Source organism: Lottia gigantea, assembly GCF_000327385.1.
Source record: "Lottia gigantea unplaced genomic scaffold LOTGIsca_83, whole genome shotgun sequence".
Classification (NCBI taxonomy): Eukaryota; Metazoa; Mollusca; class Gastropoda; family Lottiidae; genus Lottia; species Lottia gigantea.
The window spans coordinates 500,475-512,273 of record NW_008710756.1 but is presented as its reverse complement, the minus strand read 5'-3'; the positions used below and the strand labels follow the sequence as shown (position 1 = coordinate 512,273).

At 30.9% G+C, this 11,799-nt stretch overlaps 2 protein-coding genes across 2 annotated transcripts; one reads left to right on the top strand and one right to left on the bottom strand.

Annotated features, from left to right (window-relative positions):
* Positions 1 to 1,493: 1,493 nt before the first annotated feature.
* LOTGIDRAFT_197206 (hypothetical protein) lies at positions 1,494 to 7,655 on the bottom strand. The gene is made up of 9 exons (XM_009067532.1): positions 7,639 to 7,655; positions 6,805 to 6,891; positions 6,202 to 6,334; positions 5,805 to 5,868; positions 5,148 to 5,210; positions 4,731 to 4,895; positions 4,025 to 4,116; positions 2,604 to 2,792; positions 1,494 to 2,040 (listed from the first exon to the last, which is right to left on the bottom strand). Exons 2-9 carry the CDS (start codon positions 6,864 to 6,866, stop codon positions 1,867 to 1,869), a joined length of 942 nt encoding a protein of 313 aa, XP_009065780.1. The 5' UTR covers positions 6,867 to 6,891; positions 7,639 to 7,655; the 3' UTR covers positions 1,494 to 1,866.
* A 289-nt stretch (positions 7,656 to 7,944) lies between these two features.
* LOTGIDRAFT_204781 (hypothetical protein) lies at positions 7,945 to 10,397 on the top strand (the record flags this gene model as incomplete). Its single annotated transcript, XM_009067531.1, has 5 exons — positions 7,945 to 8,004; positions 8,417 to 8,570; positions 9,002 to 9,086; positions 9,518 to 9,644; positions 10,071 to 10,397. Coding segments are annotated over 5 exons (623 nt in total), but the record flags the coding sequence as incomplete, so codon positions are not given.
* Between the last annotated feature and the right edge of the window lie 1,402 nt (positions 10,398 to 11,799).

The following is an 11,799-nucleotide window of genomic DNA, read 5'->3' as shown; positions in this document are numbered from 1 at the left end:
GGCAAGATCAAATTCTCTGAAATCTTTAGTTGACAAGTCTACCATTGGTTGCAAATATTCAAGTACTGAAACAGAATTATTATCAGAGACAGGCGTGCTTAACTCTGAAAGTCTATACAGAATCATCGCCGTCCAACCGATGATTAACAGTTACTATGGGATGATTCCAAACTGTGAAAGGTTCATCATGTTCATCATCAGTGAAATTTAACATCTAAAATAAATGCATAACATTCTTAAATAAAATTTTGTTTTTGTTTTTATTTCTTAGGGTAATCGACAATCTGCTGCATAAAAGACAACGATTTAAAATTCACTTATGATATATTTGTTATATTTTTGTTATTAACGTACGATGATATATTGAAGAGTGACTTTATCATTGATTGATATTGGTTCATTTAATTGCGCCAGTTTGAGATATTTCATCAAAATGTAAATACGAACACCCTCTAGATGAGGCATATATTATTATATTATTTTATTATTGTATGAATTGTGTTTTCTTCTTTAAATTCTTTCGACATACTTCAAAGATACAGATCCAAAACAACTGTTTTTATTGGACAGTGAATATGAATATTGTGAATTCATTCTAAACTTTTGATATCTTAAAGCCTTTGAGATTTAAAAAAAATGTTGTTATTTTATCAACCTAAGATAAATTGAAGCTTTATATTTTTGATATAAGTATCCAGAATAATATCAAAAGTTCAAGTAAGATTGCAAACTCTTCTCTTCAAAATTAACAATTGGATATGATGACATGGGTAAATATTTTAGAATTTCTTTTTATGTATTATTAAATATGTATTTTTAACAATTTTATCAAGGACTTTTGAGAATAATGTAAATGTTATTTTGTCATTCACAAATGTGTTACAAGAACCTCCAATCTGAGTGGATAATAGATGATCTTTGCCAAGAAGCTTGATTTATAGTTCTATATATATCATTTATCTCGTTTAAGACCACAATACAATATACTATACTACTAACATACTGAAAATAATGGAGATACTGTCATATATTATGTTTTTATGTTATTTTTTCTGTCTTATGGTGTGGTATCATTTTGGCTCACAAGGGGGGAGGGGGGGGGGGGAGGAAAATTATTCTTTAAGTCTAAAACATTTATCCCGGTATGTCACTATGTCGTTTATATTAACTTGTTTAACTATGTGTTGGCTGGACCAGCAATTGTTTAATTGATGTAATTAACAAATTACTAATTTAAATATATTTTTGCATACCATATTTTTGTTTTCATTATGAAAGGGTTGTTTGAAACCGCATGTCCAAATTTTTTTGAAATGTACCAATGCATTTTTGTCTTTTTGTCTTCTAATTATTACATTAGAGTTTGGGAACTGGGTGTGTGAAAACCACATTGGATTTCACTCTATAGAAGTATAACAGATAACACAACAATTGGACAAATACTAAAAACCTTAAATCCAAACTTGTCCTTTCTTATATAGAAAACATAATCTCATATTTATACTTTTTAATAAAACATAATAATTTAGATAAAATGGCAAATTTATATGGAAATTTGTAGAATAAAAAGCTTAATTGTTCCCAAAACTGCCAGGATTGGTTCTATTTAATTTAAGTCATGTTTTAAATAGTACGTTTAAACATATTCACATAATTACACTCAATATATTCATTTATAATTATAATAGGGTTATGAATATCTCAAATAAAATATCATCATAATATATTGAACAATCAAAAAAACAAAAACAACTGTACACAACATCCTAAGAAGTAGTACTCTTTTAAGTAAAAATCAATTACGTTTTATCAAACCAGCCATATTTGATATTCTTTAAGAATGACCACACGAAATTAGCAAAGAGATCAAAATAAATTGTTTGGTAATTGTTCTCGTTTTGGAAAACTTGATTGGGTTCCTGGAGACTGTACTGATAATCCTGCTATAGCACTAGCTCTTTTAATAGCTTCTAATAATGGTAATTCAGGCATTAGAGCTATATAATATGCTAAACTACCTAAATATGCATCTCCAGCTCCCTGAAATTATTCAAACAATTCAAATAATAATATGCAAACAGGAATCTTACCATCTGAAACTGGCAGTTATTTGATCAAGGAAATGTCTAATTATACTTTGGCTAAGGGCGTAAGATTTGCCAACAGATTTGAAAACACCTGCCTATAGAGAGGCACTATTACCGGCTAATATATTTCTGTTTGTTTCAAATAATAATTTGGACGAATAGATGTTAAATACATGTTAAAGGGGATTTGAAAGATTGATTGGAAAAAGATGAAGCAAAGTGAACTCCAACAAATGTCAAGTTGAAAAACCCAATTTAAGGGTGACATCATGTGTTCAACACAAGTGTGCTTGCATTGTAAAGCTACCATACAATACTGTGCCTTGGTTTCGAAAAGGCTTTTTATCATGAAACATATCTGTCGTTCTTAAATGTCACCACTTCTTAGTTAGTTGGTATAGGTGAGAAAGCTCATAACATTGACCAATTATAGGTGTCATTGCCTTGGAAGGAGGGAATGCTTCAAGGATTCAATCCATACGTGAAATTTAGTAATACACGTTTCTCCAAACCTACCGTTGTGTCCACAGCTTTAACTTTTGTTATTGGTACATGAACTACAGTAGGACTATCTTTGGTAGCAAACAATGATCCTTGTTCACCTAATGTTAGTATAACAGTATTACAGCCCTGATCTAACAGTGCTTTAACAGCTATTTTACCTTCCTCCAGTGATTTTACACTTAAACCTGTCAGAATTTCTGCCTGAAAATACAACCCATTTCATAAAAAGACTGTTTACAATGCAAAATAGTGGATTTCCTTATCAATTTTGACAATATCTTGTGTCATATTTGGATTTCATCTTCATACCATTTCAATCATGTTTCTATATCATTCATATTATGTTTTATACAATTACTTTATATTTTATCATGTTTCACTACTGCATATTCGTCTGTATATTGTTTCAATCATGTTTCTACACCGTTCGTAAATATATCATGCAATTACTTTATATTTTATCATGTTTCACTACTGCAAATTCATCGTTATACTGTTTTAATCATATTTCTATACAATTACTCTATATTTTATCATGTTTCACTACTGCATATTCGTCTGTATATTGTTTCAATCATGTTTCTACACCGTTCGTAAATATATCATGCAATTACTCTATATCTTATCATGTTTCACTACTGCATATTTATCTTTATACTGTTTTAATCATATTTCTATACAATTACTCTATATTTTATCATGTTTCACTACTGCATATTCGTCTGTATATTGTTTCAATCATGTTTCTACACCGTTCGTAAATATATCATGCAATTACTCTATATCTTATCATGTTTCACTACTGCATATTTATCTTTATACTGTTTTAATCATATTTCTATACAATTACTCTATATTTTATCATGTTTCACTACTGCATATTTATCTTTATACTGTTTCAATCATGTTTCTATACCATTCATACATGTATCATACAATTACTTTATATTTTATCATGTTTCACTACTGCAAATTCATCGTTATACTGTTTTAATCATATTTCTATACAATTACTCTATATTTTATCATGTTTCACTACTGCATATTTATCTTTATACTGTTTTAATCATGTTTCTATACAATTACTCTATATTTTATTATGTTTCACTACTACATATTTATCTTTATACTGTTTCAATCATGTTTCTATACCATTCATACATGTATCATACAATTACTTTATATTTTATCATTTTTCACTACTGCATATTCATGTTTCACTAATTTTCCACACACACATATCATAATGTTTCAAAGAAAGCATGAACACTTGGCTAGAACATTAACCCGGTGATCCACAATTTCTATGACACGGATCTGTACACAAAAAAGTATCTTGTCATTCTAATGGTACTTTCTGACAATCAAGCGCAATTTGATATAGAAGAAAATTGTTTGAAAAGAGTTCCAAACTAGAGACAAAATGGTTTTACCTCTGTTTCATTGGCACAAAATATATCACAGACAGTAAAGAATTCAGGATTTATATTACATTGAGCTGGTGCTGAATTAAAAATTGTTTTTACTGAAATAAAAATTTAGCAATATTATGATTTATATAATCCAACTGTCAGTCATGTTCTTGTTGATGTTAGATGTTAAACCAACATCATATCCATAACTATTTCTTCTTACTCAAAATAAAATAAATATATTCTTATGATACAATTAACAAAATTCAATACATTTTGTTCTAAGGAAGATTTTAAGAGGTAATTTTAAGATTAAGGGGATTGTAACAAGGTTTTCTATAATTTTTTTAGGCGTATCAGGAAAACATCAATTTGCACCATTCTAATTTTCATTTTTCAACAATTCAACAAAAGCCAATTGTTTGATTATGTCACTAATCGCAAAGGACCTGATTTGATAAAGCATATTTTGCAATTAGTGACGTCATCAAACACTTAGTTTTACTGGAATTGCAGGAACCACATATGTCTGATGAAAATTGGAATCATGCAAATTGATGCTATCAATGGTCCTGAAAACCTTTTTTAAATCCCTTATATTATTAAATGCTTATATTATATATAACATATAAATATAAAGAAAGGGGACAAATCCAGTTGATTGGGTAACCAGACCTCTTATACAAGCAGTGCCCACCACAGTGACAAATACAAACTGAAGCCATACCTCCATGTTTCTTAGCTAATTTCATAGCAAACAATGAAACATTCTGGTCTATTTCTAACTGACATAACATCACTTTACAGTTTTTAATACAAGATTCAGCTTGTAGAACATCAGATTCTGATAATAAATCTAGAGCACCAGTAACAATTATAATACAATTCTGACCTGAAAATAACATTCTTTATATAATCAATCTTCATATTAAGCACGATAAATTCTTCACTGTTACCTAATAACAAATTATTTAAAGTTGGAGTCCCAATTTACAAGGAAATATATTGATATAATAGCAGTAATGAACAGTTGGAAGTATTATATCTTTTGGTTGTAATATTTTGAAAATTGTTTTTTAAATCTTTTTGAATGATATTTGTATATTATTGTATTCTAAGAATATGTGATCCTATTATTACTTACCATCCTGACTAACAGTAATAGCAGCTATAGCAGTAGATGCTTCAGATGTCTGTTGAACATATTCTGTAACAAACACAAACATATTTCTTCATTGCCTAGCAAGATACGCCAACTTACCTAATAATATTTCAGTATGTCATGGGCGATGTCAATCAATCATTTAACACAATTACGGTGTATCAAGGGTTTAATACCATGGTCATAAACCTACAAACTAAATTATAAAAATCTGAGAAAAACTTTTGCCTTAGAATGTGGGCTTTTAAAAATGCTTTGGCTAGACTACTTTTCCTGAATCTTAAAAAATGTCTCAAAACCAACAAAGTAGGGTATAAAGGAATAAATCTAGCCATGGACATTTCTGAAGCACCTTCATTCACTATCCCAAACACAATCTTTATTGAACAGGATAAAAAAATGAAATGAGTTTTAAATCCTACTTTTCTGCACCATGTGGGCTAATGAAGACGGGTACCCCATGCAAGGTGCAATGAGAGAAATTTTGCTAGGACAGCAGGATTAGCCTACTCTTTTTCAATTTGCAACAGTCGAGGTATCTTGCATAGAATACTATGAACATAATCTGACCATTGGAAAGTGAATACTATATAGATAAATAATATATTCTAGTCTAGTCTGTAGTATCTAAGGTACTACCTGTGCTCATTCCATGTTCTTGATAATTTCTTATATAACTATTACCAAAGTCATCTTTCCCAACCTTAATTTAAGAAGACATGAAATAATATTTGAATGTTTAAGAGCAAGAGGTATATAAATGTTGCAAAAAAATATGAGCGATTTAACAGAACATACATGAATCGTTTGGTGATATTTAGGGGTAGTGATCAAATTAAATAACAGAACACAATTTTATGGTATAAACTTACTACTACTGAGTTTCATCGTACACAATGTTTCAACAATTTACATTGTCATACATACATTGTGTCATAAGTCATAATATAATCAATGAAGTATATCTATGCAGGTCTCGATTAGATGCAACTAGATCAGCCAAGACCACAATTCAGATGAGCCAGTCAATGCATACCTTAGAAACCATAAGACATTTTGCTCCCAACTTAGCTGCCATAAAACATTGATTTGCTCCTTTACCACCAAAACCTGTCATAAATTTACTACCTTTAATAGTTTCACCAGGTTTGGGCTGTCTTTCTGAATAACTGTTGGTATAAATAAAAACAACTATATTTTACAAGGATAACAACTAAGGTTCACATTTAAGGATCCTTTCTACCAGCCCTTGGCCACACCTCCTGACTTGATCTTTCCGGGATTATCCGTACCCATTTACAGCTGGGTCAACTGGAATTGCGAGTGAAGATGACATGGTCATCAGACTTTCACACGCCGATTGAGATCGGAACCCATATCCGCCATTTGCTCGATGTAACCAAGCAAATGACGTCATGAGTATTAAACAATATAAACCAATATAACATACATATTTTGAGTTTTATGAACAATGTTTATAAAAGATCTATTCTACTGTCAAGTGGCTTCAGGTGTTCCAATGAACATGCCAGTTAATATTTGCCTTCTTTTGAGAAACTCACAGGAAAATGAAGCTTTCATAAACCAAATTAATTACACCATTTTAGTCTTTTCTAGGCCAATATATAGGCCTACTCACCTTATTAAATCCATAATACAACTCCCAACCACCACAATATCTAACTTTTCATGTGATGCCATACTGATTCTGTATATAGAATTCTACCTAACATAAAAAAATATTCTTGTTATTTCTTTATCATTTTCTCGATTTGGGTCACTGGCTTAGATAGGTTTTGTTTATTTGGACTTGAATTTAGTCACCTTCTTCATTACTACTAAAATACAATTAACCCTACTTTACTTACCTCCTAGAAAAGTATCCTGAGTCTTCAGTGAAAGGTATAAGTATAAAAGGCTTAACATTTTAAGAATGAGAGGGGGTGGACATATAAATGTCTTAGCAAAACGCCCCCTTCAGCTCTAGGCTATATCATCACCGTTGCATTGGTATAAAAACAATCAAACGTTTCTGTTGCCACAAATCAACTGGTAAGCTGAAGTTCAGGCACAAACGTGACCAGGGCCAGACCATGAAGAGTCAGAGCCAGAATTGAGAAGAGTGGAACTGTTTGAAGTTTTAGCCTCAGTGAGGAGTCAGGTTTACGACCGAGGGGGGCCAAATATCTGAAATTGCCCTCATTTCTCACCTAATTAAGAGATTTTTGCCCGAAAGACTTGCTTTTGGGGCTGCGAAGGGGTGCGGCTGCCCCCTCTGTCCCCCCTTTGGGTTTGGCTCTGCCACAGGTTAGCCTACTGAAAAGAATCTGGTGGATAAACACTTTCATTTGTACTGCAAATCAAAAAGTTCAGGTAGGCAGTAGTGTGCACAATGGTATTTTTTTTTAATTTGTATGAATTATATGTTCAGTTGTCAGTTCTAATAAATGTTTTAAAATAAAGATTTCACAACCTTGAACTGTGTACTTTCATAACAGTTATGGTACAACTTAGACTACAGCGGGAGTTAACAGTGGTCTGAAGCAATTCCTTAAAAATTCCTATCTCATGTTAAACAGGAATTGAAACATTAACATTTTTATTTTGTTTTTGCAATTATCTACCTGAATTTCGCTATTCTATATCTACTATCAATTGATCATAATATTTTGCTTCAAATGTGTTCAAAAATCATTCGCATCAATATCAATGCTTATATTTTCTTTCCGTAGAAAAGGTTTGAGATTTGTTCGAATCCTGTAAACAAACACACGTGTGAAAATGTCATCACCAATAAAGCAAGGCAAAGAATTTATGTTTTCTCCTGTCAAATCACCAGGTAACCACAAAAACTGTCATTGTTACTTTCTCTGGCTACTTGCAGACTGTGATGGATGGGTTACAAGTTGAACCAACTAAAGATTCTTTCTGAAAGGCTGGATTCTTGATATAATTTGACAGACAACAAACAAACAAAAAATACCCCTTATTTTATAAATGAGGCTGTACCAATCATACATAATTTAGAAATTATACGTATTTGGAAGAGGTCAAGAGAAATTCAAAGAGTGTCAAATAGATGCATTAGCAGTAAAACCACTGCCTTGTCTTCCACTTCCAGAGTGTTTGATTTTCGTTCAGTGATTTTTTTTAATTCAGAAGCATAGTTCATGATTTAGAGGAAATATTTAAAATAATAGAATTAGAAATTTGCAAAGTAGGCTACAATTAATACATGTATATTAATTTAGTTGCAGAACTTCCAAAAGGCAACCTGACAGGAAAGCCGAGGAAGTTAAAAGATGGGGCTGCTGATGTCCATAATGCTATTTTAACCTGGAAACAACTGAATATACAGGGTACAAGTCTTTTTAACCAAATAGCTAACATCAAACTGGAGAAAGTGTAAGTATTAGGCAAACTTTTTAGTGTTTATAGTAAATTTTGTAGCAGACTATAAGAATTTGAATTTTTAAAGACAGTCCAATATAAATTTTACAACTCTGTTTGCAGAGTTCAATGAGGGAAATTTTGCCAGGACAGCGGCATTAGCCTACTATTTTTTCGATTTCCAACTGTCGCGGGATATTTAACGTGAACAGCCTGTAGCACATGGGCCTCAGTTTATTGTCCCATCCTAACGACTAGATGCTTTTTTAGAACAGGACTGGAGTTGAAAAAGTAGAAAGATTACAAATGTATACAAAAAATAAGTAATGAATGAAATTGAAGACTGTCTATTTGACATTTCTCTTGCAGAATATAGAGATATAGATTTTTCATTTACGTAAATAATTTCAAAGATTTTTTGTAGCCCTTTCCTTTTTTTATTTTAGATTTGATGAGAGTAAGGAATCAGATGATTTACCAGCCTCATTAGAACCATTATGTGAACAACTTTTACTATTGTATCAAACTATGGTTATTATTGCCTTTATATCTTCATTAGTATTTTATTGAACTGACAAACTTAATTTGTCTGTCATGCATATTCATTATTTTATACAATGAGTTGAAGTTTTGACATTAAATTTGTAAGGTTTCTCTCAACTTTGTTTTCTCATATCAACATTCAGTAAACCTTAGTCAATAAAACTTGCTTTACAAACATCACATTTGTAAGGTATATCTCCAGTATGTAACACAAGGGAACATCTAATGAACCTAGCTCAATAAAATTTGCTTTAAAAATTTTACATTTATAAGGTTTGTTTCCAGTATGTAGTAATACATTTTACAAGCTTCATGTTCACAAAGGGTCTAATGTTGTTATGGTGTCCAATCATGTTACTGAATGTCACAATTTTGTAAATCCCATAAAGTTATATAATTATTATGCATTTGTTGTGTAGAAGAAAGCAGTGATGAAGATAAAGAAAATTATAATAATGATAAATGGTATTATTGATTTGAGTGATTATCAACACGGTGAAAGTCATAGTGAAATATTCTTCAAAACTTGGACACTTCATGACTTTGGTATGTATTTAATTATCATACTGCAAAATTTTTTCTGCCAAAAAGTTTGTACACAAATTGCAATTGAGCAATTATATTTGGCTGTTCTAAGATGAGTCTACCTGGTATAAAATGAATGCAGAAATTATTTGATATCAAATCCCATTTAAATATTTCAGGGTTAGTTTTAAGCTGAAATGAAATGAAATAGTATGTAGCTGAAGTCAAACCACACTAGTGTTTTCAATATTACCCTCAGGGCTTAGCTCATACCACTTTTGTGCTATGCAGACTAACTATGCTAAGCTCTTTGTGCAACATTGAAAACCCATAGACACAAGGGAGACAATCTAATAAAAATTAGTTTACAGTTTCTTTCCAGTCTCCAATGTAGTTTTAATAAGATTGGATTACAAGAGCGCTATATGTATCTTTTCTCTCTTTCAGTGGAATGTATTAGTGAACTTCATGGCATGTACCAAGAGGAACTAAAATTAAAGAAATGTCTGATAGAAAATGTGGCACATGCGTCAAATCGTAAAATGCTGATGTTTTACTCTGCTTCATGGATTCATCAACCCTACATTACTTCAAAAGCTGAATTGTTGTTGGATAGTTTATTATTAGAAACTGGTTTAAAGTGAAGATATCACATAAATTTCAAAGGCTGATAAGAGCTTATCTTTATGTATCTAATATTTATACTCAGTGTTCTGAGCCCATTTATGTTGATAGGAGTTGCTGAAAGTATATTGTGAACACTGCTCTATCAATCCATCAAGAATTGTGCTTTCTAGAGTGTTTACGAGCCAAAGTTGACGGACGGTTGAACAGACATGCAAATTTTCATGTAGGTCGTATATATATTTGTCAGGACACTTGTGATAACATAGCTTCGTATTCTCTGAGGTATGGTAACTGGTAAACATAGCATGTTAGAAAGGACTACTTGATGAATCTTCAATATGGAGGAAATAAAGATATAATAAGAAATTTGTAGAAATTAGCCACGGAGAATGGTGATATAAACAAAGCATTAGTACTTGAATAAACAATGTTTTATTTGTACAATTTGTACAAGAACATTACAAGACAATAATATTCTTCTTTAAATAACAATAAGATAAAAATGGTGCAAACAAAATGACATGAAAATATTATTACCTATTCTAGGACTGTATTTTATTGTAAAAAAAAACATGCATTGATAACAAATTTCTTTCTCTATCATGTAGTATTTCTTGCCATAAGTATCAGTATGGGACAGTCAAGTTTTCAAGCACTTCATACATACAGTTTTTTCAACAATATCACTGTTAATTAATACTTTCGAATTTCTTCAAGTTCCCTCCAGATTTGACTATAAAACAGGTTTGGTTTTGGATGACTGATATAGTATAGTTCCTAAAAATCATTTATTTTAACAATGTTTTCATTTTGTTTTGCATAAAATTAAAGGGGAAGTATGCATCATTTTTACAATTATTGGATTTACAGCTTAATCAATTTCTTTTATCATTTTTGATTATTAATTTTAATGTCGATAGAAGTAATCATTGTTTTATTAACTAAATTGCTTTTCTATAACAGTTTTAATTCTACTTTTAGACTGCGATTCAAATTATGTAATGTAAACCAGTGCATACTTCAACTTTAATATATATCTATGTGTTATGAAGGATATTTTTCAACATTTATTTTCACTATTGCTATCATGATACAATGGCAGGCATGGAATGGTTAACAAAATACCTTAGAACACCACTTACTTTCATTTCATGTTCAGAAAACATTCTGGACCATGATATGGTACATGATAATAAATCTATTCTCATTATAATAGTTCATAAACAATTTAATGTTGACATTCTTTCTCCATAAATAGCTGCTGCCTTTATACAGATTATAATGTGTATTTTCTATAATCTTTTGCCTCTCAATACCATAAAACATAATCAAAGGGAAACACATGGTCAGAATAATACCACATGATGGGAGGGGGTTATGATGTTGATCTTTAACAGTTTCAAATTTCAATGAAGCTAACCCATTTGAAATATATCAATGTTTTTAATAAATATCAATCTAACTGTGCTGTATCAAAATTCTGATCTAAAGCGTGATATTTTGCAGACACACATTTGTTCAAAGTCTACAGCTAATGTAGGTTTCAGGT

Bases quoted from the DNA above. Each gene is read 5' to 3' on its own strand.
- LOTGIDRAFT_197206 (XM_009067532.1), bottom strand. From the start codon at position 6,866: ATGGCATCACATGAAAAGTTAGATATTGTGGTGGTTGGGAGTTGTATT. The intron at 5,869-6,201 runs GTATGCATTGAC...TCTTAAATTAAG, and splicing joins AATGTCTTATGGTTTCTAAG to GTTGGGAAAGATGACTTTGG. The intron at 4,117-4,730 runs GTATGGCTTCAG...TTTTTATTTCAG, and splicing joins ATTAGCTAAGAAACATGGAG to TAAAAACAATTTTTAATTCA.